General features: G+C 40.6%; 1 protein-coding gene and 1 long non-coding RNA gene across 4 annotated transcripts in view; one reads left to right on the top strand and one right to left on the bottom strand.

The window, feature by feature from the left end:
- Positions 1-4,465: 4,465 nt before the first annotated feature.
- Positions 4,466-22,689, bottom strand: WSB1 (WD repeat and SOCS box containing 1). Of its 3 annotated transcripts, none has more exons than XM_049637894.1 (9): positions 22,540-22,689; positions 15,703-15,871; positions 14,500-14,768; positions 13,239-13,370; positions 11,523-11,623; positions 9,102-9,274; positions 8,463-8,576; positions 6,877-6,984; positions 4,466-6,368 (listed from the first exon to the last, which is right to left on the bottom strand). In XM_049637894.1, the coding sequence occupies exons 1-9, from the start codon at positions 22,598-22,600 to the stop codon at positions 6,209-6,211; spliced, it is 1,287 nt and encodes a 428-aa protein (XP_049493851.1). In that variant the 5' UTR covers positions 22,601-22,689; the 3' UTR covers positions 4,466-6,208. The 3 variants fall into 3 exon arrangements, with proteins under 3 accessions (XP_049493851.1, XP_049493848.1, XP_049493850.1); XM_049637891.1 differs by lacking the exon at positions 22,540-22,689 and adding an exon at positions 21,906-22,237 and having other exon boundaries at positions 5,202-6,368; XM_049637893.1 differs by lacking the exons at positions 4,466-6,368; positions 6,877-6,984; positions 8,463-8,576; positions 9,102-9,274; positions 22,540-22,689 and adding exons at positions 9,716-10,658; positions 21,906-22,236.
- LOC125927513 (uncharacterized) overlaps positions 22,679-24,362 on the top strand; it is a 42,580-nt gene continuing 40,896 nt past the window's right edge. The window contains exon 1 of the long non-coding RNA XR_007459357.1: positions 22,679-23,359. This is a non-coding gene — a long non-coding RNA (uncharacterized LOC125927513). The remainder of the gene's footprint in view (positions 23,360-24,362) is intronic.

The raw sequence follows: 24,362 nt of genomic DNA, 5'->3' as shown, positions 1-24,362 counted from the left end.
CCACCCAGGCGCCCCTAATGTCTTCTACTCTTGACATGATCTATAACATCCCATTGAACTCTTAATTATAGATGCCACTGCTTATAATCTGTACCATGAGCGTGTACCACTTAAGAAAAAAAATTGAAAGACAGTGTTGATTCTAAAGTACATGCTAATTTCAGAGTTGTTCAAATGCGGAGGGATAAGAGTGTTAGCTTTTAATCCAGGAGTATGTTAGGGATGTTCTGGTCCTTTATTTCTGACTTGGCCCCTTCCTGCCTATGAACTGCCCCTGCTGCTTTGATGGCATCTGTATCGGTTGACCTGGAGAAGTCTCCCACCTGGCGCAGAGCCACTCTCGTGGCTGTTCCTGTTGGGTCGGCTCCAGGCAAGTGAGTCTAACCCTGGTGCTCAGCTGGTGCAAGAGGTTCAAGCTTCCTCTAGGTTAGGCACCTGGTAACCAGAACTGGTGTTGATCTCCCAAGCCAGTGGCTGTCGGGTCAGCTGACCTTGTCATCTCCAGTGACTGCTCTGCTGCTTCCTGTTTCGGCCTGTGCGTTCGATTGTTCACGTGGGTAATAAAAGTGATTCATTTGAGATAAGTTCCTAAGGAGAGCAGCGCGGAAGAAAAAACTTGACCAACGTCCAGTGTAATTTCCCCAGGCAGCACGCAAAGGGCAGAGCTCAGCAGTCATTTCCTGGTCTGTGTAGGTTTCCATCTCCAAATGAAATTTGGAGTCATTCCTTGTAAGTTCATGTCTTCTGTGATTCAGGGAAAAGTGGGGCGTGTTGGGGAAAAGTTAGGCCTGACAGCATGCTGACCCCAGAGCTTGGAGGCACAGGCAGGGACTAGCATAGGTGTCTATGTTGACCGAATGCCTTGCCTAAAGAAGAGTGCTCATCCACGGCCCTGGAGACAGAGGAAATAGAATTCAAATCCTGGATGTCATTTCTTAGTTGTATGGCCTTGACCAGTAAGTCGGTCTCTCTGAACCTCCACAGCTCTGTAATAATACTTGAGTTGCTGGAAAGTACCAGGAATAGCATTGAGCACTTGGCCAATGCTCAAGGAATGGTAGTAACAAATGCTGAATGCCTACTGGGTACCTGACACTGTACAGACAGATACAAAATAAACACTACTTGTGTAGGGGAGGCATTATTACAGCATTTATATAGATAGATAGATCTCGAAGCTCCAAAAGTTACAAGCTGTTAAGTGGCAGGGTCTGCAATCAACCTTGGGACTACTGCAGCCTCAGCCAACACTTCTGCAAAGTCCTCTGGGCAACAGGCCCTGGGGTGAGAAACGAGGCCAATCTGCTATATGAACACCCTCCTGATGGGCCAGATGGGGCCAAGCCTAGAAGGCTGGGTCTTTGCCAGGTGCTGAGCAGCGTGGCCCAGACATTCTGAAGGAGGTGCTCTCTCCAGGTCGCACAAGCTGGGTCAGTTGGCTCTGGGCCTCTCATCCAAATTCCCCAACACAGGGGTACTTCCATGCCTGCAACCCAAGGGCTAGTCTTTCATCTCTCCATGGTTCCAAAGAGCTGTCACTGTGACCCACAGGCCAGCCAGGGGCAGAGCCCCGAGGCTACAGGACCCCCTCGGGGGAGGCATTTGCCTTCTTAATGAGGCGGCAACACCTAAGGAGCAGTGACAGGCAACAGGGCATAGGCCAAGGAAGTGGTGTAGAAATTAAGACTGATGATTTGAGAAAGACAAAAGGGCAAGACCACTTTGTGCTGGGGCAGCATATCTGTGACCACCAAGAAGAGGCCATCGACGTAATGGTCAGAGACTCAAATATCTGCAAGAATTGGAATGTCATGAAATTCAGTAAAACCAGTGAAACAGGCTCATGTCCCAAAGCAGGTGATGGTAGAGACACCCTGATGTGGGGCTGCGGGCGCTTGGAGCACAGGCCCACAGGGGTGTTTGCTTCCTCTTCTAAGCTCAACTGGTATCATTCAAGCTTGAAGCCTAGAATTTCTGCCAAATTGTCTTAGGGGCTTTAGACGTCGGGGAGACAGTTGGGGAATACAAGGAAATGGATACCTGTGTGCTCTGGCAGTTTCCATCTGTTTAAGAAACATGAAGGAAGTGGGGGGCCTGGGTGGCTCAGTTGGTTAAGTGTCCAACTCTTGGTTTCAGCTCAGGTGATGATCTCACGATTTGTGGGATTGAGCCCATGTCAGGCTCTGCACTTGCAGCATGGAGCCTGCTTGGGATTCTCCCTCTCTCTATCTCTGCCCCTGCTCACACCGTCTCTCTCAAAATAAATAAATAAACTTAAAAAAAAAAAAAAGCATTTAGGAAGTATTCCTGCTGGTCCTATAGAAAGCTTTAACTGTGCTTTCTTCAACAATAAAGGATTGAATGATGGTATGAGACAGACCCAGTGCATCACTTGACTTACTGGGTGAACTTCCCATTTTGCATTTGAGCCAATTAGGCTGAGTGCAAACATGTTTTTGTTTTTGTTTTTTAACATTCTACATATTTTTAAGTAATCTCTACACCCAATGTGGCTCAACCTCATGACCTCGAGATCAAAAGTCACATGCTCTTCTGAGCCAGCCAGGCGCCCCAAAGCTGAGTGCAAACTTAGGTCTTTATGGTTTCCATTTTATAGTAGCCTCACTCCTTGCTGTATTTCATACCATTATCTCTTTCTCAGCTATCTTTTAATATTCATCCTTATTTTTCTGTAAGAACATTCCATTATTAATCAATTGGAAGATCTACACAAAACAATTTACCGGAGTCACCGCTTCACCTGTCTTCAGAGGACAGTCCTTTGTCATCACTGTATTACACGTTTTCCTAGCCAAAGTCTAGGGTTTATTTTCAGAACAGAAGAACAACTTCCCATGGTAGTACAGGTAAAGAAAGTTCCTAGCTTTCGATCATCTCTAAAAGAGAAACCACAAGGGTCATCAGAGTTGTAGGCTCTAATAGGGAGAATAATGCCAGAGTTGGTAAAAGTGGAATTAAAATTGATCTTCTTTCCTCAATCCCAGCCTCAGTCTTTTTCTCTGACTCAACTATTAAACCCACAAAATGCCAAATCACAACCACACAAAGCTACCCAGCTACCTGTAATATAAATACATCAATTTACACCCTGCTCAAGCCAGCTTTTTGCTTTTGGCTAAAAGCAAGCTTTACAGAGCCAAGCACAGGATGAAATTGCCTACAAATCTTCACTTCTCCTAAACATCTTATCATAAACAGAAGCTAAAGTTATGATGACCATTTCTCCAGGTTGCACTTTATTGCTGACAGCTCTTCCAAGGGGATTTAAAAACAAAAAAAACCAGTATACTCCAAATGGATGCTTTACCTGATTTTGAAACTGACATACAATTAACTATATTTAACTCTATTGTAGATATTACTTGTATATTATAATCTATACATTCTATAGTTAAAATGCATTGTTAGGCCAGAAACTGGTCAGAATTTTATCGCCCGCAAACCTTCATTCTGATGAATCTGATGGCTGGATTCACTCTCCGGTTTTTGGCTTGAGAGGCGATATTTGGCTTCTCAGTCTCTTTCTCATCCCTGTGCTGGCTGGCTGAGAGCCAAGTCCTCTGTACCCATCGGCCACTGCCTCAACCCAGAAGCATGCTCCTGCCGTAATGCTGTCTTGTTGCCCTGAGGACAGTACAAACCAGCTGAATCCAACTTTACTTTGGCACAAGTAGGCAGAGGACATCAACCATCATAAAGTCAAGATTTGCAGACCTAAGATCAAGTTACAGGTCTTCAAGTGTCGCTTTAAATCATTTGAAATTGTGAAAAGATAGCATGGCTGCTAACTGCGAGGCACCCCTGTGGGCACTAAGATAGGAAATCACATCTGAACATAAATGATCTCTTGCCAGTTCTCCGAATGGCATGCTTCTGGCAAATGGGAGAAAGCAGTATCATTCCGATAAAATAGCATCGCTAGAATCTGACCCAACCACATCTTCCCTACCTTCCTTGGGTCACTCAGTCTGAAGCAGTATCATCCTGTTATTATCTGTCTCCACAGATAAATGGAAAATTTAAGTCTGTTTCTACGTGACTTACATTCCGCAATCTTCCATTCACCCTGGCGCTGTGACGTTCACATGAAGAGGTAGTAAGCAATCTGGCCTTCTCAGAGAATGCATCTTCCAAAAATGCGACTTTTACTTGATCACATACATTGGTTGGAGAGCAAATCATTTAATGTTGTCAAGAATAAGAAATGGTATCTTATCATTTTCAAATTATAAAGCAGACACATTCTGAAGTAAAAAATCACAACGGGGGGCGCCTGGGTGGCGCAGTTAAGCGTCCGACTTCAGCCAGGTCACGATCTCGCGGTCCGTGAGTTTGAGCCCCGCGTCAGGCTCTGGGCTGATGGCTCGGAGCCTGGAGCCTGTTTCCGATTCTGTGTCTCCCTCTCTCTCTGCCCCTCCCCCGTTCATGCTCTGTCTCTCTCTGTCCCAAAAATAAAATAAAAAACGTTGAAAAAAAAAAATCACAACAGGTTTAAAGATAAGATGCTTCTGTGCTACTTTTTGTAAGATAGGTGATTCTCAAGAAGCAACTTGGGCACATTTTCAACTGGCTTTCAAATTTATAACTTCCACCCTTCACAGAGCCAACTGGAAGAACTTTCAAATAATTTCTCGGTGCAAACAAGTCTTCGAGAGCACACGTGGCTAATAAAAGTTTTGCTTATTTCACCTCCTCAAAAGGCCCACGTCACTAGACTTTCCTTTGGCTACTTTAACGAGATAGACTTACTATGAGGCTGTTGGTTCCCCCTAAAAGACTATAGTTTTCTTTTGCTCAATAGTTATTTTCCCTTGTTCTACAGCTTTTCTCTATTATTTTTTAAATTGTATGTATGCACGTTATGTACTCTCTACCCCCAAAGCGGGGTTTGAACTCATAACCCTGAGAGATCAAGAGTCTCCCGCTCCACCGACTGAGCAGCTGGGCGCCCCAAGCTTTTCTGTGCTTTTAAAGAAAGCATTAATAATCACAGCAGTTCTCCCAGAACACATCAACATAAAAGCTGCTGCGTCCCCGAGGCATGAACTGGCACAGGGATGGTACCTGTACTATTTACTCATCAGCCTCCTTGCTTCATTTGCTGTGGTGCCTCATCAGGCTCCCGACGGAGACAGACAAAAGCAGTGAACCTTCCCACACACAGAAGAAACATTTGTGAGAGTGGTTTTTTTTTTACAAGTCTTTAATTTAAAAAACTCAAAAATATATAATCAAGCATTTTACATAATGCATACATTCTTAATATCTGCAGGTACGATAAATAACAGAAGGCAAAAGCAGATATACTGTATTGCTTCTCTTTGGCAAATCACCAATTATCACCCCCTGCAGAAACATATGATACATGTAAAAAAAAAAAAAAAACAAAAAACAAACAAAAAAGCAATACCACGGTCTTAAAATTGTCCCTTAGTATAAACAACAAAATATTTAGCAATAATACAGTAGATGGACTTTTCAAATGGACTAAAATTTATAATACTTTACACCACGGGGTTAAAGTAGCAAGCTGCTTTCCAAAGTTAAGGCCCACAACAATAGTTATGGGGGCGGGGCCATGACAGGACACACACATCGTTTTCCTAGTTATAACCCTGGCTATGTCATATTCAAATTCTACCTCGTGGATAACGTTCCTAAGGAAAACAAAATCGTTTCCCTAGGGGTTTTACTTGTAGGTCGGAGGTCTGACCTCCACCCCCCAACCAAATTTGCATTTTTTAATGAGGAAATTCAGCTTTCTTCAGCCAATATTTACCATCTAACTCAGTGGCCCAGAATAAAAAAAAAAAAAAATCCTTCCACTTTACAGCTAAGATATACATTGTGGATCTACTGAAGCAATATATACATCTTGGAACTAAAAGTTAAAAAAGCAAAGGGCCCATTCAACACATAGCAGCTTATATCTAAATATATACATGTATGTATATGTTTTCACAGTTAAACTTTAAAAAAAAATTTACATTTGATATGTTTGGAAATACTTCTCCTATAGTCTATAAATAATATTTTAATATGATCAAATGACCAAAATGCACTACAAGAATGTATCAAATTAAATAAATCTTCTAAACCTTGAAAAACAGATACTTGAAGTCAGTCAAGCTTGAGGTTTGTGTCACGTGTGCTCGGTCAGTCCCTAGCACCAGGAAGACAGAGCCCTCTAAATGCGGTAGGAGAGAAACTCCAACACTTTGGAAGGAACTGGCAGCTCCTGGACTTCTTGGGTGGGCATCACTCTCCTGATTGACATACGACATAAATGTTGAAGGCTAGGGACTTGCCTTGGAGTGGCCCAAAAATACACACTTCCATCATGTGTCCTAAACAGAAACAAAAGAAATCATTAGCTCAGTCACACGTGTACATGTATTTAAACATCCTACAACTCCAACAACTATCATTCAAAGCTGTGTATGAGAGTCATAAGCTACACATTAAAACCTAACTTAAAAAAAATTTGATGTTTTTGTTTATTTTTGACAGAGAGAGAGAGAGAGAGAGAGAGAGAGAGAGAGAGAGAGAGAATATGAATGAATGCAAGCAGGGTAGGGGCAGAAAGAAAGGGAAACATGGAACCTGAAGCAGGCTCGAACTCACGAACCATGAGATCATGACCTGAGCCGAAGTCAGACACTTAACAGACTGAGCCACCCAGGTGCCCCCATGTTAAAACCTAATTAAGAAGACCTAACCAACGATCTCCTCTATGACAAAGTAACAGTAGTACAAAGAGCCCTTCTGGAAGATTTAATGACAATAAAATACTGGCTGCTTTGACCAAAAGCCACCTTAAATTGCCTCTTAAAGAGAATAGAAAATTCTATTTACCCAGCAGCTAAAACACTGCCATCAGTAGAAAAGGCACAGCAAAGACCATTGCTCAAAGGTGCAACTTGAACTGGATAATCTTCATCAATTCTCCAGAACCTCACCATTCTAGAAAGGAAATAAATTGTACAGTGAGTAACAGGAAATTTAAAGTAAAAGCAACTTCTATAATTCAGATAAAAATGGCACTCTGTTCCAAGTCACAAAATACACACAACATGCACATATCACATCACTGCAGCAAGCAATTACTGTAACTTGTTTTATCAAATATTTTCTAGCCTATACCAATTGGTAATTTGGACCAACTGACACTTAAGGGACTATAATGCATGGCTACCTCTCCTTCCACGTATTCAGATCTAAAATGGTCACAACCGGAATCTTTCTCTTTACACTCAATTAATATCTGATCTGTTTTACTCTCTTTCCAAGGCATTAAAAAAAGCCTTTTCACATAGGTAGAGTGTGTCTACAAACAGCAGAGACCTGACATTCAAAATCTGAACAAACAGAAAAACAGTGACTGCTGGCCAAAAAAAAAAAAAAAAACACCCAAAAAACTCTCCCTGTACATTTGCTAATGTCCTGGAAAGATGATAATGAGTCACTTTCTGAATTTCTGAAACTGCTTACTGCTGCATCCTTGCACACTGCATGATAAAAGCATGAGAAAACGGAATGGCTGTATCTAGTTTCTGCTTTGTACCAATCAGCAGTGCATCTCGCTCGTCTGCCATCTCATCTTGTAGCCTCAACTGCAGTGGACACAAATCACCATTTTTACCATTTATTCCACTTTGAAAACGTCTTTCTGCTTCAACCTTTACAAGGTATTACTGAAAAAAAAATCTCTGTGGGCTCATTAAAAATCTCCCCAGGGGCGCCTGGGTGGCTCAGTCGGTTAAGCGGCCGACTTCGGCTCAGGTCATGATCTCGCGGTCCGTGAGTTCTAGCCCCGCGTTGGGCTCTGTGCTGACAGCTCAGAACCTGGAGCCTGTTTCAGATTCTGTGTCTCCCTCTCTCTCTGACCCTCCCCCGTTCATGTTCTGTCTCTCTCTGTCTCAAAAATAAATAAACGTTAAAAAAAATTAAAAAAAAAAAAAAAATCTCCCCAGTTTGCTTACACTGGTTAACAAACATGGCGCACAGGGAAGGCGTGCATTACCTTTAGTGCACCTGGATACGCTTCAGGCCAATATTTTTTTTTCTTTTTTAATGTTTTATTTATTTATTTTGAGAGAGAGAGAGAGGGAGAGAGAGGGAGGGAGGGAGAAGTGGGGATGGAGAAAGAGAGAGAGACAGACAGACAGAATCCCAAACAGGCTCTATGCTGTCAGCACAGAGCCTGACGCGGGGCTTGATCTCATCAACTGAGAGATCAAGACCTGAGTTCAGGCCAATGTTCTTTAAGACACACAACATCTCCCCAAGTCTTGTTTAGAGAAAGAGACACTAAAACCCACACTGCAGAAAGGCTTTTTTTTTTCTTTTAAGCTTTGAAAATGTTTTCATTAAGTAGAAAGATAAAAGGAAATCTTTAAAAGACAATAATAAATAGGTCAAATTGTAATTCACACACTTACTTATCATCAGCAAGGCTTGCAACATGCAGTCCATCATGACTAAAAGACACAGATCGTACCCATCGGTCATTTGCTCCTCCAGCAAATATTGGAGTAGGCGGGGGAAACAGGTGCCTGAGGTCAAATACATGTATTCAGTGGAAATGAGGGTCACTTCAAGAAGCAAAACTATCCAGGTACAGAGTACATCTGTCTTTGAATGTTTAAAGTGGCCTCAACGAACACAACTGAGGAGCCTGGGGAGAGCTGATAGATTCATATTCAATGAAAGGAACCTTAGAAGAATTACTAATCTCCTTTTTACAATGCGGTTTAAATCACTAAGATTAACTCCAACTTCAGTTTCAACTATTTTCCCTGACATGAAACTCTAAATATAATGACCACTTCTACAGAGTCATATGCTGTTACATGACAATAACACGATCTGTATCAAGACAGCCAAATTTATTTTTAGAATTTGTATCTACAGCTTTGCATTATTCAAGGACTTAAATAATACTGCAACTTAAAAATTATGGCAAAATGCAATTTTAGGTTCAACATGTTAGTGATTCCAATCATTCATGTAACTTCTTAAAAGCTATACGGACAGCCAGAGATGAATTACAGACTACAATTGATGCATGCTGCACCCACCCAAATTCCATCAGAATGTCTCCAGTATGTGGATCCCAGATATATACTCGAGTATCATAAGATGCAGTAGCCAGCAATGCTCCATCAGGAGAAAAGTCACAAGCTACAACATCATGGTGATGTCCTTCTAGTTTCCGTATCATGGTATATTTATCCATATTCCAAAGGAAAACCTGCAATAAAAAGGCAAATGTTATAGCTTCCTTCAGACACACAGAGGACAAAATGGCACAACTTAAACTACAACTGCTACGCTTAATTAACATTACATTAAATTAAACATTATAAATTATGAATAATTAAAAGAATATGCTCAGTGTCATAGTCAGATTAAAATCAGTCTTTAAGTTAATTAAAGTAGACATGCAAATTCTATTTCAAATGTTTCTGTTAAATGTTAATTTAAAAATAAGCCTAAATGTAAAAAAGGCAATGCAATTTAACCTTAACCACAAAGTTATACTGAAATCCATTTATTCCAAAAACTAATTAACTAAAATATACAGAAGTAAATAGGGTTAAGTACTACAAACCCCCTTCTTTTTTTTTTTCCAGAAACTACCAAATTTGTAAAAAATATACAGACAGAAAATGTAATGTTAACAAATTGTTACTCCATTGGCATCTCCCTTTGAGATAATCACTTGTTTACAATAGGCTTGGGTCACCAACGTGAGCCTAGGAAGAGAAACAGATACTGCAAGCAAAGAGAATTTTCACAGCCAAATGAAATTTCTTTGGCAAACAACAAGGATGTTAAACCACATTATGAAATGAAAAAACTAATTTATGAAAATATTACAATTAACAACATGTCTGTGAATCAAGATTTGCCAATCTTATTTTTCCCAAACCGACCACAATCATTAGACATTTAAACTATAAAACATTTAAATTACTTTAGTACAAGTTTACATATACTTTTCAATTGTATAAGACCAGAACTTAGACTGTGCAGAATAGCTCTGAATAGGATTCAAACGTTTACTTCAGTCTAGTTACATTAAATGCGAGCTTGGAGGTTTAGAACGATCCTAATAAGACAATCTCTCCTCTTGGAGTAAAGCAATCCTTTTTGCTACTTTTTTTTCTGCACAGACACAATACATTACTTCCAGAGAAAAATAAATACGAATTTTAAGTTGGATCAAAGACTTAAGGTATCTCTAACATCGCAAAGAATTCCAAAAAAATAGCACAGAGAAACCATCTGAACGCCAATGACATTACATTAAATTGGTTTCACATGTCAGACTCCCAATTCCTTGAGACCGGAAGATCAATTTACTTGGAGGAGTCAGTGGGTTTCACTGCGGGGGAAATTACTTTAAAAAAGAAAAAAAGAAAGAAAGAAAAGCAGAAAGTGGACATCGACCAGCACCTGTGTACGTACAGTACACCTTGCAGCCGAATGCAAGGTTACTTCATCCTACGGTAAAGGTCGCCCCCAGCCCGGTAGCCAGAGATGCCACTCTTTCTGCCCAGCTAACACCATTGTGCGCCTGTGTGCGAGTGGTGCCAGCATAACCTCAATCACACCAATATTGCTGCCACCACCTGTGACAGGGAAAGCAAGAAGCATATGGAAAACACACAGCCTAAAATAGCAATGTCAATATCTAGCTTTGTTCTTCTTATGATTTTTAAAGAACTGAATACTTTTTTTCTAAACTTCCAACATTTGCAACTATCATTTTAACATACTTCTTGGCTAAATAAAATGCATTTATAACCAGCCTCCCACCCCCCATTAACTCAGTGTATTGTGAATATCACATGTATTTGGACTTCAACAATTTTCATAAACATCTGAAGCTAAATAAGATCTCCTGCACTATACTAAGTCAGAGCTGGTAGACAACTAAAAGAGAGTTCATCAATAAGCATAACCCTCTCAAGTCACTTCATACTTAATCTGTCTACAGGTATGCTATGCAAGATAGACCATGTCAATTCATCTATAATTCACTCTAGACATATACGAGTGCTATTTTTATTATTAGATTTTTAAGTTACTTTTTTTCAGTTAAATGTCCAGGACCAGCTGGGACTCAAAACTTTTTAAACGGCAAACTGGACAAAAAAATAGAACAACAGAGAAGAAAATAATTAGCGGGAATGTCTTAACATTTGGACTAGATCTCTTCTATATCGCATAAACTTTCCTAGATCTTAGAAAAACATAAATTTGACATATCCCTTACTTTAAGAATATTACCTCTAACTAAAAGCAATCCAATTTCTCACTCCACAATCAGTAACTATATTTAATTTCCCTCATGCAAATTTTCCCCATAATGAAATAAAACATTTAAGATATTCATGACACCGAGCAGACTTAATAGGTTACTTAGATTTAAAGTGATTATGCACACATTATAATCCAATTCACAATGAATGTCCAAGAACTTTGATACATACTGCTTTACTGGCTCCCACTGAACACAGCATAGACGAGTCAGGAGAGAATGCACAGCTATACACCCAGTTCTGATGGCCCCTCAATACTTTCATCATGTTTCCTGAACAAAAAGAAATAACTGGTGTTAACCCCAGAGTTCACTTCCAAAGAGTAGCATTTCAAAAATGGCAGAATCACAGAATCGCAAGCTTCTACAGTGGCAGTGATTTATCTGTAACAGGGGTTGGACACTACACCAGTTGCCTGTCTTTGTCAAGTTCTACTGGAACACAATCATGCCCATCTGTTTCTGTTGTACTACAACAGCAGACGGAACTACAGCAGAGATGGCATGGTCCACAAGCCCAAGATATTTACCATCTGGCCCTTTAGGAAAAAGTCTCCTGACCCTTCATCTACGAAGACAGAATTCTTTTAGTCTAAGCCCCTTATTCTACAAATGAAACATTTCAAGGCTGAGACTTGAGAAACACCTTCAAAATACCTTTCATCCTTCTTCCTTTTTGATAACTACATTCCGCTCAAAAGCCCCCGTGCATTAGACCTAAAGCACACAACTATGTCTACGTAGATTTTAACTCTTAATTTTACAAATACCTACTGAATGCCTACTGTATGTCAGCCACTGAGGATACAGCTGTGAATAAGACAAAGTCCCTACTCTCTTGAGCTTACGGTTAGTTTACTGAGTCTATGTTCTTAAAACATATGCACTGAAAATGTATTGAGAAAGCAAGCAGTATTTAATATGCAAAACAAAATAAAAATTTAATTACTGTTACAACTGTTGAGAAATCTCTTCATCTCTCAACAGCTGAGCAGTCAGCAAATGATGAAATGCAGAGGAGGTCCGTCATGGTTTGGTAACATTAGCATATGATTTTTATCAGGCAATGGTTATTACCCATCAGCCGGAACGAGTCTCCAAACCTGAGGGTTTTGTCTCCCACTACATTTAAGTTGCAACACCTCTGAGCAAGACCTTGACCTCCAGCTTGAGGTTGGTAGAGCCCTAAAACATATTATTTAAGTATAAGGTGTTAGCCAAAACTGTAATGTCTTTCATTAGCAGCTAAAAAGGGGGAAGAAATGCTCATCTCTGGTCCTCTCAAATAAGATAGAACTCTCCAACTCTGTAAGCACTGCAACTGACAAAGTTTCAGAAAAACTTGAGTAGTTAACACTAACATACCTTTTATTATATTGGAGAGCAAGTCTTTTACTTTTGATAATTTGTTACTTAACCTATCCAACTTACTATAATGCTTATTAGCATTTAGGTATTACAGATTCCAGTGTATAAATCACATTTTAATCTATATTTGATTTGATTACTAAATTATGTGTCTGTAACTTCAAAATCTACTTAAATTTTTGCTAAGCAAATGAAGGAAGTTAATAACCTTCCCTAAGATGAAAGAAATAAACCAACACAGACCAGTTCATACCAAATCCTAAAACTGACCCAGATTTTGTCCTCAAATCGTTGATACAGATCTGTGTGGTTAGTTTCTGAATAATATGTTGTTCAGAGTAACTGCTGGCTCCTATTCTGGATTACATTTATGGTTTTGCTTGATCTACACAGAGAAAGGGACCAAATGATTAGAGAAAAGGAAACTTTGATCGTATGCCACTTTGAAAGTCAAATGCCCTAGATGATCGCCACCTCTCCAGAAACTCATTATGTTTCACAGGCTGGAAAAAAGACATACCATCATCTTTCAGGTCCCACACTCTCAGAGTTTTGTCTCTTGAAGCTGATACAAGGATCAAGCTCCCATCTGGAGCAAAAGTTAAATCTCTGACCACTTCAGTATGATCCACCAAGTTAAGGAGGAGTTTTCCTAAATGCAATGGAAAAGGGGAAAAAGACAATGTTAGTAATTTTATCAGCTTCTATTTTTTTAAAATAGGGCTCTTCACCATTAAAAAAAAAAAAAAATCTAAAGTAGAAATCCTTGGCACCTCCTTAGCTTATCAAGTGTAAGGTGACTTATTAGCACTTTTACTATCACCTTTAAAGAGTCTCTATTTTTATACTGTTTTAAAATGGATTATTTCCAGGAAAGCAAAGCCTAAATTTTTTAGGGAAGTTTAAAGGGAATTCCTGAAGTGTAAATCAGTTAATTTACTATCAGGAAAGCTTAATTATCATTTTTAATCTTTGTAGAGTATGATTTTAAATATAAAGTCAAAATTTCCCTTGGCTTTGGATTACTAACAGAATGTCAAGCTCCCCAGAAGATAAATGTTATCAAATAACCATCTAAATTTTCAAAGATAATCAGTGAAAAAATGTACTTGAAAGAGTTTTGTTTTCTATGAAAATCTATGTGCTTTCCTTAAGTTTTTTTTTTTCAAGAATCCAATCAAATTTACTGACTCATTATCCTCACTCAATATTGGTATCACTTGCCGTGTTCTACCATATTGTTTTAATGCTCATTTAAAAAAACCTTCAAATTTTTGAGTACATACTATCAGTCAGAAACTGTGTTAGTCAGTTAACAATATGTTCACTTTTAATTGCCCAAAGAATTTAACTTCAACCTATCTAGTTAAACTTCAGATAAAATGTCACTAAAACCTTCCAAAGGTTAGACAATGATTGCTGAAACCACATTTGCCTTGAAAGCCTCCAAGCTATCACTGAAAAAGTATATAAGAAAACACCCTGCTATTTGAGTCATAAACTAAATTACTAGTTTATAAATGATAATTAACTAAATGTTCCTTAGACATGCCCTTTTCTGCTGTAATATTCTCTGAAGAGTGATCAAGCAGTAAGAACTCTATTTTCTTAAATTAAAACCACGAGCTGAAGATGATATTCAGGCCAATTATAAAGACACATTCATAGCATCAATACTTGCTTTTCAGTAAGTTAAAACCCTCAAATCACATCTTCTAGTGCCTAGAGATGCCCTGCATCATAAAACAATCAGGTTTGCTTTTAAAACTATGGCTCTGTACCTGTATATACATCCCATATTTTGATACGCCCGTTGTTTAATCCTGTGGCAAGGAGTAGCTGATCTTGTCCAAATCTGAATCGATGCCATTCTATATTGACACAACGACTCTGTTTTTCTGGAACTGAAGATCCAAAAGCAAGACTCCAGACTATGTCACCACAGTCTATAATATGTTCACGAGGCTTATTTTTCTGAGCACCATCACTGTTTTGTCTTGACAATCTCAAACTGCTTGAATTGGTGATATTCTTGGTGCCATGCAAGAGACTGAGGGGAAAAAAAGGTCAGACTGAAACCTAGTTATTATTTACTCTGAACTTCTATAGATATTAAATAATGATAAATGTTTGTTAAAATAACTTCAGCATTATTTGTCACAGTGACACTGAATAACAATAGACTCCTATAGATGAGAAGGGGGAAAGCTGCTATTAGTCACAAGGGTGTGACCAAATAAAATCAGATCAAAAGAAATTCTCAGTTGCAAAAAAAGACTAAATTCAACAATAATCAATTTATAATTTATTTGTTTCAAAATTTTCCTCAAAACCACTATGTCTATTAGGACTCCTTTAGCTAACCTAAAACGAGTATAAACAAGCAAAACACAAAACAAAAACCTGATAATTATAAAACTGACACCAGAAAATTACCTTAAAAATAACCCATAATAATCAGTAGTTTCCCATACTTTCTAGACCTAAAGCAATATGTAACTATGACACTAATGAATATAACTATGAAGGTCAAGTAGACACAAAAAGCAGGGAGAGATTAAATTTAGTATATGATACATCTTAGAAAAACGTTTAACAAAAATACTGAAACTCAAATAAATCCAAGCAGAGGAATTTTAAGTACATAAGAAGTAATTACATGATCAATTACATGTTATCTAATAAAATGCTGTGAAATCCGAAAAGTGTCACATAGCAAAGGTCACCTGCCCTAGCACAACACAAGGTATACACTACCAAGGAACCATGATTCTGCTTTTTAATACACATATTCTACACTGTATAAGGTCAGATAATTCTTCCTACAAATTTTCCAATACATATATTCAGCTTATGATTAAGACATATTTATAATAGTCTACCAAGGAAAAACTTACGTTATCAATATCTTTTTATTACTCCACACACAGAAAATAGTAAATCCTACCAAGAGATACAAAATACAAAAAAGGAAAGAGTCTTACAAGTTCTTAAGGCACTGGGACCACGGAACAAGCTTTACTGTACGATGTCCTTGTGACCAAGCAAAGTATGAACCATCTGGAGCAAAAGCAACAGTCCAATTTTCACGACCACATTTCTTGTCAAAAGGAGCCGCTGGAGCTAAAAGTTCACCTATAGTACGTGATCTCACTAAAAGAAAAAAACATATATATAGGATGTCACATATAACCAACAATGGAGACTGCCTCCATATTAATTTGAGACTCTCCACTCCGTTGAGCTTCTATGCAGACAAGGTATAAGGAGCTCTGCTTTCTACCATCTGAAGGGAGACCCTTGGTGTGAAGACGCGTTAATGATAACAACTACCTTCAAGTTTTGATAAAATGATTTTCCAACATTTCCTCACCCAAAAGCTTTTTTAGAAAGCTTCAATAAAAAAAACTGGTTAAGTGATAATAATGTAATATATCAGAGCTAACAATTACTAAGTCCTGACTTTTGCATTGCCTTAGGTTTTCAGCAAATTGCTAACATTTAAAATACAACAGACTAGGGGTGCCTGGGTGGCTCAGTTGGTTGAGCATCTGACTCTTGATTTCGGCTCAGGTCGTGGGATTGAGCCCCACATTGGGCTCTACACTGAGCATGGAGCCTGCTTAGGATTCTGTTCTCTGTCTCTGTCTCCCTCTGTCCCTCTCCACTGCTATTGGGCACGCTCCTCTCTAAAATAAAAAATAAAAATAAAATAAAATGCAACAGACTAAACAAACTTACCCAAAAGTTTGTAGCTTTCAAAAATCACAAACCACTATAAAATACAGTATTACATCATTACTCAAAGGAAAGCTCTATTAAATGGTCTATTTAAATGTGAATATTCTTTTTTTTCAGGACCACATCACAAAAATCACACAAAAAACCTCTAGAACTAGAAGGGACTTATAGGTTTAGTATAACCTCCCAACTAGTGCTTTAAAATGCTTTACATTCGTGGGGCGCCTGGGTGGCTCAGTCGGTTGGACGTACGACTTCAGCTCATGTGATGATCTCATTCATCAGTTTGGGCCTCACATTGGGCTCTGCGAGGAAAGCTTAGAGCCTGGAGCCTGCTTTAGATTCTGTGCCCCTCTCTCTCCCTCCTCCCCAACTTGTGCTTGCCAGAAAGAAAGAAAGAAAGAAAGAAAGAAAGAAAGAAAGAAAGAAAGAAAGAAAGAAAGGAAATGCATTACATTTGTGATTCTCAAATAGTGGTCCTCAAGCATATTACTAGTGGTCACAAACTGACCTCAAATTGGAAATAATTCTTTTGGTTTTCAAGGACAAATTTCATATATTTTAAGTTTAGTTAAGAGTACTTCAATTTAGCATTCGTAACAAAAACTGGCATATTACCAGAGTACACAGAGAATTTTTGTTCTGCATTTAACAAGAAGCATGATCAACAAGCTCTTGCTGTTCATGTGTGCAAGCAAATTTGGCCAGAATTTCCTCAATTTGAGGAAAAGAATCTTTATCAGTGTATCACCAATGCTCTCTTGGATTGGTCTTGATTTCAAATTTTGCTACTCTCCCTTTTTAGGTATAAATTATTACCAGTTTTGTTTCCCTATTTTGTGATTGGTTGTCTGGTCAACACAGTGTATTTTTATGCTTTTGGTTTAAACTTCCCAGCAACTAAACTACATATATCCTTATAAAGGGGTGCCTGGGCGGCCCAGTAAGGTGAGTGTCTAACTCTGGATTTCAGCTCAGGTCATGATCTCACAGTTTGTGGGATGGAGCAATAGCACAGAGCCTGCTTGGGATTCTCTCTCTTCCTCTCAAAATAAATACACTTAGAAAGCAAAACAAAAAAAAACCCTACTTCTACTTATTGCTAGAGCAGACTTACACATACAACCCCCTCAAATGTATTCATTCAGGTGTCACTTCACGTCTCAATGCGTGCTCTGCCAATAGCCAGTGGAGCACCTGGTATATGACAGGTGACCAGTAAATATTTATTGAATGAATATGAAAGCATATGTAGAAGTTACCATTCTTACTGATTTCAATGTTTCCTTGCCCAAGTCTTTGATACATTTACCCACGAACTATGGTTTAAAAAGTAAAACAAAACTGAGACCAAATTTTCTAAGATATTCATAAATATGAATGCCTAAAAAGGCTTCTTCTATTTTTGTGCAGCCGACATTACCAAAAACTTCCCTTTTAATAACTCAAAAACCTTCCTCTTTGCTACTCATCCACTCAGTCCTGACTGTGACCTAAGAGAATAAGTTTAATCCTCTCTCACATGATAGTCATATATTGAAGACAGCCATGACATCAGCAACTAAATCTTTTCACCAGGCTAAACTCCACAGGCCTTTCAATCATTCCTTAGATTACATGATTTCAAGTCCATTTCCCACCTTCGCCTCCATCACTTCTCTGGATAAACTGCAGTTAGTTATGGTCCTCATAAAAGTGGCACCCAGAACGAAACACTATACTTTAGGTGTGGTTGAATCGAAGCAGCAGAACCCCCATCTACCCCTGCCTCGATTGTATCAATACAGCATAAGGTGACATTAATTTCACAGGCAGTTATATGACTTTCTTAATACAAAATCCACAAACCAGTGACCCTCATATGCCTGCACAATGATTTTTCTTTTCTCTTTTCTTTTCTTTCTTCTTCTTCTTCTTTTTTTTTTGAAACATACAAGTGATTTTTGAAAGGGCTTGCTGCTGCTTATATTCCTCCAAGCCCACAGTCATACTTGGACATCTCACCACAGTAGTTCATTGTGCCTGGCCCCTGAATTTGCAACTGCTGCCTAAATCCTTTTTTATAACCTAGGTTTCTGTTTAATCATACCTATCTTTAAAAAAATCCATAAATTTTAGGAGGAAAAATGAAAGTTCACAAATAAGGGAAGAAAATTTTATTTACTTTTTTTATTTAAAATTTTTTTTTCTCTATTTTTGAGAGAGAGACAGAGTGCAAGCAGGGGAGGGGCGGAGAGAGAGAAGGAGACACAGAATCCAAAGCAGGCTCCAGGCTCTGAGCTGTCAGCACAGAACCCAATATGGGGCCAGAACGTGTGAACTGTGAGATCATGACCGACTAAGCCACACAAGTGCCCCAAGAAACAAGTTTTAAAATTCAACTGGGGAAAAAAAATTTCAACCAAAAAATCCAAACATTATCGTAAAGAGAAAGTCCCTGGCTAAATTCGATGAGTATACTCGTGTTAACTCAAACAACAGAGGACTGGCCCTTGCATTCAACTTCAAAAACATCTGGTTAATTAGACTATACCTCACCACTCCTTTGGCAAGCATAAGCAAGACTAACTTTCCCACAAAAGACTCATTTCTTTTTGTCTATATTTTAAGATCACTCTATTTTTCTTTTACCTTGCTGACAATCACAAAACTCCTCTTGTATAAAGGCTGGAAATTAACAACTAAAAAACTGGTTCAAATAACAAAGACCATGAAATAATAAGTGAATTTATTCTTAAATATTCAGAAATTCAAGAAATGGGGTCACTATTTTTTTTTAAGTTTATTTATTTAGAGAGCTTGTGAATATGTGCATGCGCGCAAGCAAGAGACAGAGAGGGAGAATGAGGCTGTGCACTGCCTGGAGAAGCCCAATGCGGGGACTCGATCCCACCAATCCTGAGATCATGACCTGAGCCGAAATCTAGAATCAGATGCTCAACCGACTGAGCTACCCAGGCGCCCCTGGGGTCACTATTTTAAAACTGCCAAATAAATAGCTGCCATAATGTCACGAGTATTATATGAATAATTACCTTGGTGTTTCCTTGCTTGTTAACAGGCATATTAAATGATCTTTGCATCAAATGATTCAAGCACTGGTTTAAATATTATCAAGTAGCACAAGGTTGTAATGAAGTGCTTTAAAAAATGTTTTTAGGTTAAATCTTTATTATCTGCATCTGTTTAATGTTAGTATCCTAAGAAATCCATGATTTAATGACTTTATATAAGGGAAAAGCTGCCTGTCCTGGGAATTCAGCCATAAAATACAAGACTACATTATCTGTACAGTAGTAGTAACACACTGAGTCACTGCTGAACCAAGCAAACCAGATTTAGCTCCTTCTTCACATTCCTGCCTGCAATTTCAAAACCAGAAAGGGAGGATCTGTGGTAGTGCCTTGTGAAAGAGGGCAGTAGCTCCAGGCACTCACTCCCTGTCACATCGCACTTCTTTAATCACTCAAGGAATCTTGCCTCTTCTTTTAGTACTTGAGAAACCAAAGAGCTATAATTAATACCCAAGAAAAAAGGGGAAAAGTTAAGTCCCTACTGATAGATACAGAGCTACACGGAGATAGCAGTGTTTAACTCTGTATCCAAACGGTACTTCAAAAAGAAAGAAACAAAGAAACAAAGAAACAAAAACTGGGTTTTTAAAAAAAGCTTAAGAAAAGGCCAAAGTTCTTTTAGATATTTGGCACTTAGCTAGTAATATTATATTATATCCAGGAAATAACACTGGGACCTAACTAAATATGCAAAAATTTTAAGTGAAAAGGCTGCTTAGTGGACGGTTCTACCTTATGCACGTATGCTCAGAAGCTCTATCCATCCCTTAGGAGAGGACTGGAAAGTTTTCAATATAGTTCATCAAGATGAAGTAAAACACAGATAAATGAAAGATAAATCTGTGATATTATGGGGGCGGGGGTGCAGCCCACTGGACTAAGAATAAGAACTTCTGAGTTCTCTGTTCCACTTCAGGACCTACTTAATAGACTTAAAGCACAGTTAAAATAAAAATGGGGCATGGATTTTGTTTCCTCTGTATATCTAAAATAGTTATTAAAACCAGAGTTAAAGTCCCCTCCTAACCTGCCATTCGACCTTATCTCTAAGAGAACAAAAGTCCAGAATTCTAAGATAGCAGTCTCTAGATGTAAAAATTCAACCCACACACAGGACAGAGGGGCCTTTTGGCTATTTCAGCTTCTCCCTTTCTCTAGAAATACCTCCTCCATCTATTTTAAGGCATCCATTTAGCCGACCAACGGAGAAATGCAAAGGCTCTCTGCTAAGTAGCCACCTCCAATTTTCATCTACTTTATTTTTTATAATTTTTTTACTTATTTTTTTTTTTTTTTAGTAATCTACAGACCCAACATGGGGGCTCCAACTCATGACCCCAAGATCCAGTCACATGCTCCACCCACTGAGCCAGCCAGGCGCCCCACCAATTTTCACTTCATTAACACTGTAAGTTCAGTTTTTGGTTTTTTTTTTTTTAATAAAAACTGGACATATTTAAGGCGTATAACGTGACCTGGTAAGTTCGGTGTTTACTAGGCATATCAATCAATGCACAGCACCAACTCCCCCCGTTAGTTGTTCCCGTTACTTTACCCCAAGAGAGAATTTAAACGTGAGGTGCTTTGAACCGAGCCGCCGACACAACCTTCAGTGTCTACTGCGCAGACCTCAGTGTGGCAGGGCTAGTCTCCAGCCCCGTTTTGAGGCAGCCTTTGCAGGCTGCGCTTTCATCCAACAGCTTTTCCTCGCTCACTCCACCCAACCATTCAGCTCCTCCCTGCTCCTCAGTGTAGGAAAGATAATTGAGTCTCCTCCCCTGAACCCGACGCCTTTCTTAACGCCAGGCCATTTTTTTTTTTTTTTTAAACACTGCTTTTTCCAGGCTGATAGCACCTCTTCGGTCGCATTTCTCCTTTAAGAGTGGTTGATACACATGAGGACCCCTCCCCTTCCATTACAGCTCAGAACACACAAGTTTACTTTTCCCGTCGTAAATTTCGAGTCCGCGAGACTCGCCCAGCACTCGCCTATCCCATCCACTAGACGCCCCAGTCGTCCAGCGTAGAGACAGGTTGATGGCAGTGCGGAGACCTCCTTAGAGGAAACTGGGTCCCCAGGGGTGGGTGCCGCCCCCGGCCACACGGTCACTAGGGCCCTCGGCGCCCAGGTTTCCCTGGACCCTAAGTTCTGCCCACTGCCTCTCGCCGAGCCATCAACGCTGACCCCATTTACCCCTCGGCGACACCCACCAGCGGGGCCGCTTCCTTCCTCTTCGCTCCAGGGCTTTGGCCCCGGCTCACCCGACTTCCCTCTGACTCCGAGACTGTTCCTCCTCTAGGGACTCCCTGCCTCTCCGCAACCCCCGCGGGCTCACCAGCACCCCTCACCCCCCCCCCGTCCCATTCCTCACCGATCTCTTTCTCGTTGACCCTCGGGGGAAAGCTGGCCATCTATGGGGCACCGTCTGATTCCGGGGGCGCGATGCGGACGCAACGACAGAGAAGGGATCCGCGAACGTTGAGGGGCGTGACGCGGGATCGGTCCCTCCCGGACCGGGGGACGGAGGGGAGGGGCGGGGGCGGTGGCGGCAGCCTCTGCCGACTGCCCCGGGAAAGCTCCGGAAGGCTTCGGACCAAACTACGGAGTCAAACACAGACAATAGACCCCGCTCCCTGCCTCAAGCCTACGGACCAAGACACTTCCTCCGACGCCGCCAACTGCAAACCAGACACTGGAGACAAAATGGCGGGCGGCGCGGGAGATAGCAGGGCGGCGCGGGCGGGGTCTCGTGACGTCGCCACCCGAGCTCCCGCCCCCCGACGCTCGGGACGTGACGGCCTGGTCTCGGCGCCCCGCCCTGTTTCTGTGAGGAACCACCAGCCAGGACAGGAAGAGGGGAGAGGCTGAGGCGGAGCAGGGGCTGCATCCCCAGCCTAGGCGAGGCTGGATTGCTGAGGAGGAGCTGTGCGTCCGGCTGGGTCTCGTTCCATCCCCACCCCCAGCCCCGGGACCGGAGCATTGTCTGTGTATCTAAGTTGAAGTACCTTGGAAAAGGCAAGCGGAGAAGTTTATAATACACGTTAGCCCGCCGCTTAAAGACGGCATGGAATTGGGGCGCCTGGCTGGCTCAGACCATGTGACTGGATCTCAGGGCCGATCTCAGGGCTGTGAGTTCAAGCCCCACGTCGGGTGTGGACCCTATTTAAAAAAAAAAAAAATGGAATTTACACTGACTGAACCGAAAAGAATAAAAAAGACGTTTAAGGTTTTAACCCGCTTCGGCCACCTCCCCAGTCCCCACGTGTTTGATGCAAAAAAAAAAAAAAAAAAAAAGACGAGAATGAACATCGTCGCTGCGCCCCAGCCTTGCGGGGGCCGTCGTCCCGACGTGGGCGGCGGGTGTTTGCCCGGGCCGAGGTCCCACCCCGCCCCGGGGCCTCCCTGCGCTGCCTTTGTGTTGGCGGGTCAGGCACCCCCGCGGCTTCGCCGGGCGGGTGGTCGGCGCGGTCCCGGCCTCAGCGGAGACAGACCCCGCCCTGTCAGCTCACCCCGAGGTCTGGGCCTTCTGGAGGCTGCTAGCTATTCACACAGCAGGGCTGATGAAAGTGTCGGTCTGCCAGAGCCACGTTGGTTCCTGATCACAAATGACACAATCGCATTGTGCTGGGCCCTTCTCTGGACTCTCTCAACCTTGTTCCAACGGAGGACATCTAAGCCTGGGAATTTCAAATATGTGGCAGATACTGATGGGAGAGAGGAGCTGCCTTAGTCAAACTCTTTTGAGAAATGTCAAATGACAACAAAAGGCAAGACTACTTTTTCTTTGCGTGACAATTCTTCCAACAGTGAAATGTTGAATAGCAGGTAAAAGAAAGCACCCCCCCCCCCCACCACCACCACTTTTCTTTTCGTTAACCTACTTATGGACGGCTTACCCTGTGCCAGGCACGGGAGGAGGGGGGCGGGGGGGGGGCTAGTTGTTGAGTATTTAGAGTAGAACAAAAGAAAAAAATTATTAAAAAAAATTTTTTTAATGTGTATTTCTTTTTGAGAGAGAGAGATAGTGCAAGTTGGGGAAGGACAGAGAGAGAGGAGATACAGAATCCAAAGCAGGCTCCAGGTTCTGAGCTGTCAGCACAGAGCCCGTTGTGGGACTTGGACCCATGAACTGTGAGATCATGACCTGAGCTGAAGTCAGATGCTCAACCTACTGAGCGTCCCAGGTGCCCCCAATGTAATTATACCTCTTAAGGGTGTGATTTTTCTACGGTATTTGCTTATGCTGACAGGGGGGTACCTGAGTATAAAAGATGGGGAGCAATAATTATTATGTTCTTTTGTTCAAAGAGAATAAATATAACCATGCAGATGTAAATAATTAGAATTTAGGAGTAGATTACACTATAAAATTTTGTGTCTTGCCTTTTTTTCTTTCCTATTCTAAATTATTTTCCTATATTGATAAACACACACACACACACACACACACACACACACACACACACAACTTTGTACCACATCATCGTAGGTAAACATAACTTCATTTGGAGTGGACTTTTCCCCTTCCTCCCCCAGAATACATACTATTTAATAGCATGGAAAGGTGGGCTTCTTCCGTAATTAACTTTTCATTACTCATATGGACATTGTAGGTATATTTCCCTCCATGTCATGAATATGTCCAGTTCACAATTGTGGACTGTTTTTAGAGAATACGTACTCATCCCAGGTTAGAGTAATTCAAATGGCTGCAGTTATGTGTCTACACTGGTCTCCAAAGTTACAGACAAACTTCTTTCTTTTTTTTTAATTTTTTTTTTCAACGTTTTTTATTTATTTTTGGGACAGAGAGAGACAGAGCATGAAC

Source organism: Panthera uncia, chromosome E1 (assembly GCF_023721935.1).
Source record: "Panthera uncia isolate 11264 chromosome E1, Puncia_PCG_1.0, whole genome shotgun sequence".
In the NCBI taxonomy this organism is placed as follows: domain Eukaryota; kingdom Metazoa; phylum Chordata; class Mammalia; order Carnivora; family Felidae; genus Panthera; species Panthera uncia.
This window is presented reverse-complemented; position numbering and strand designations above follow the sequence as displayed.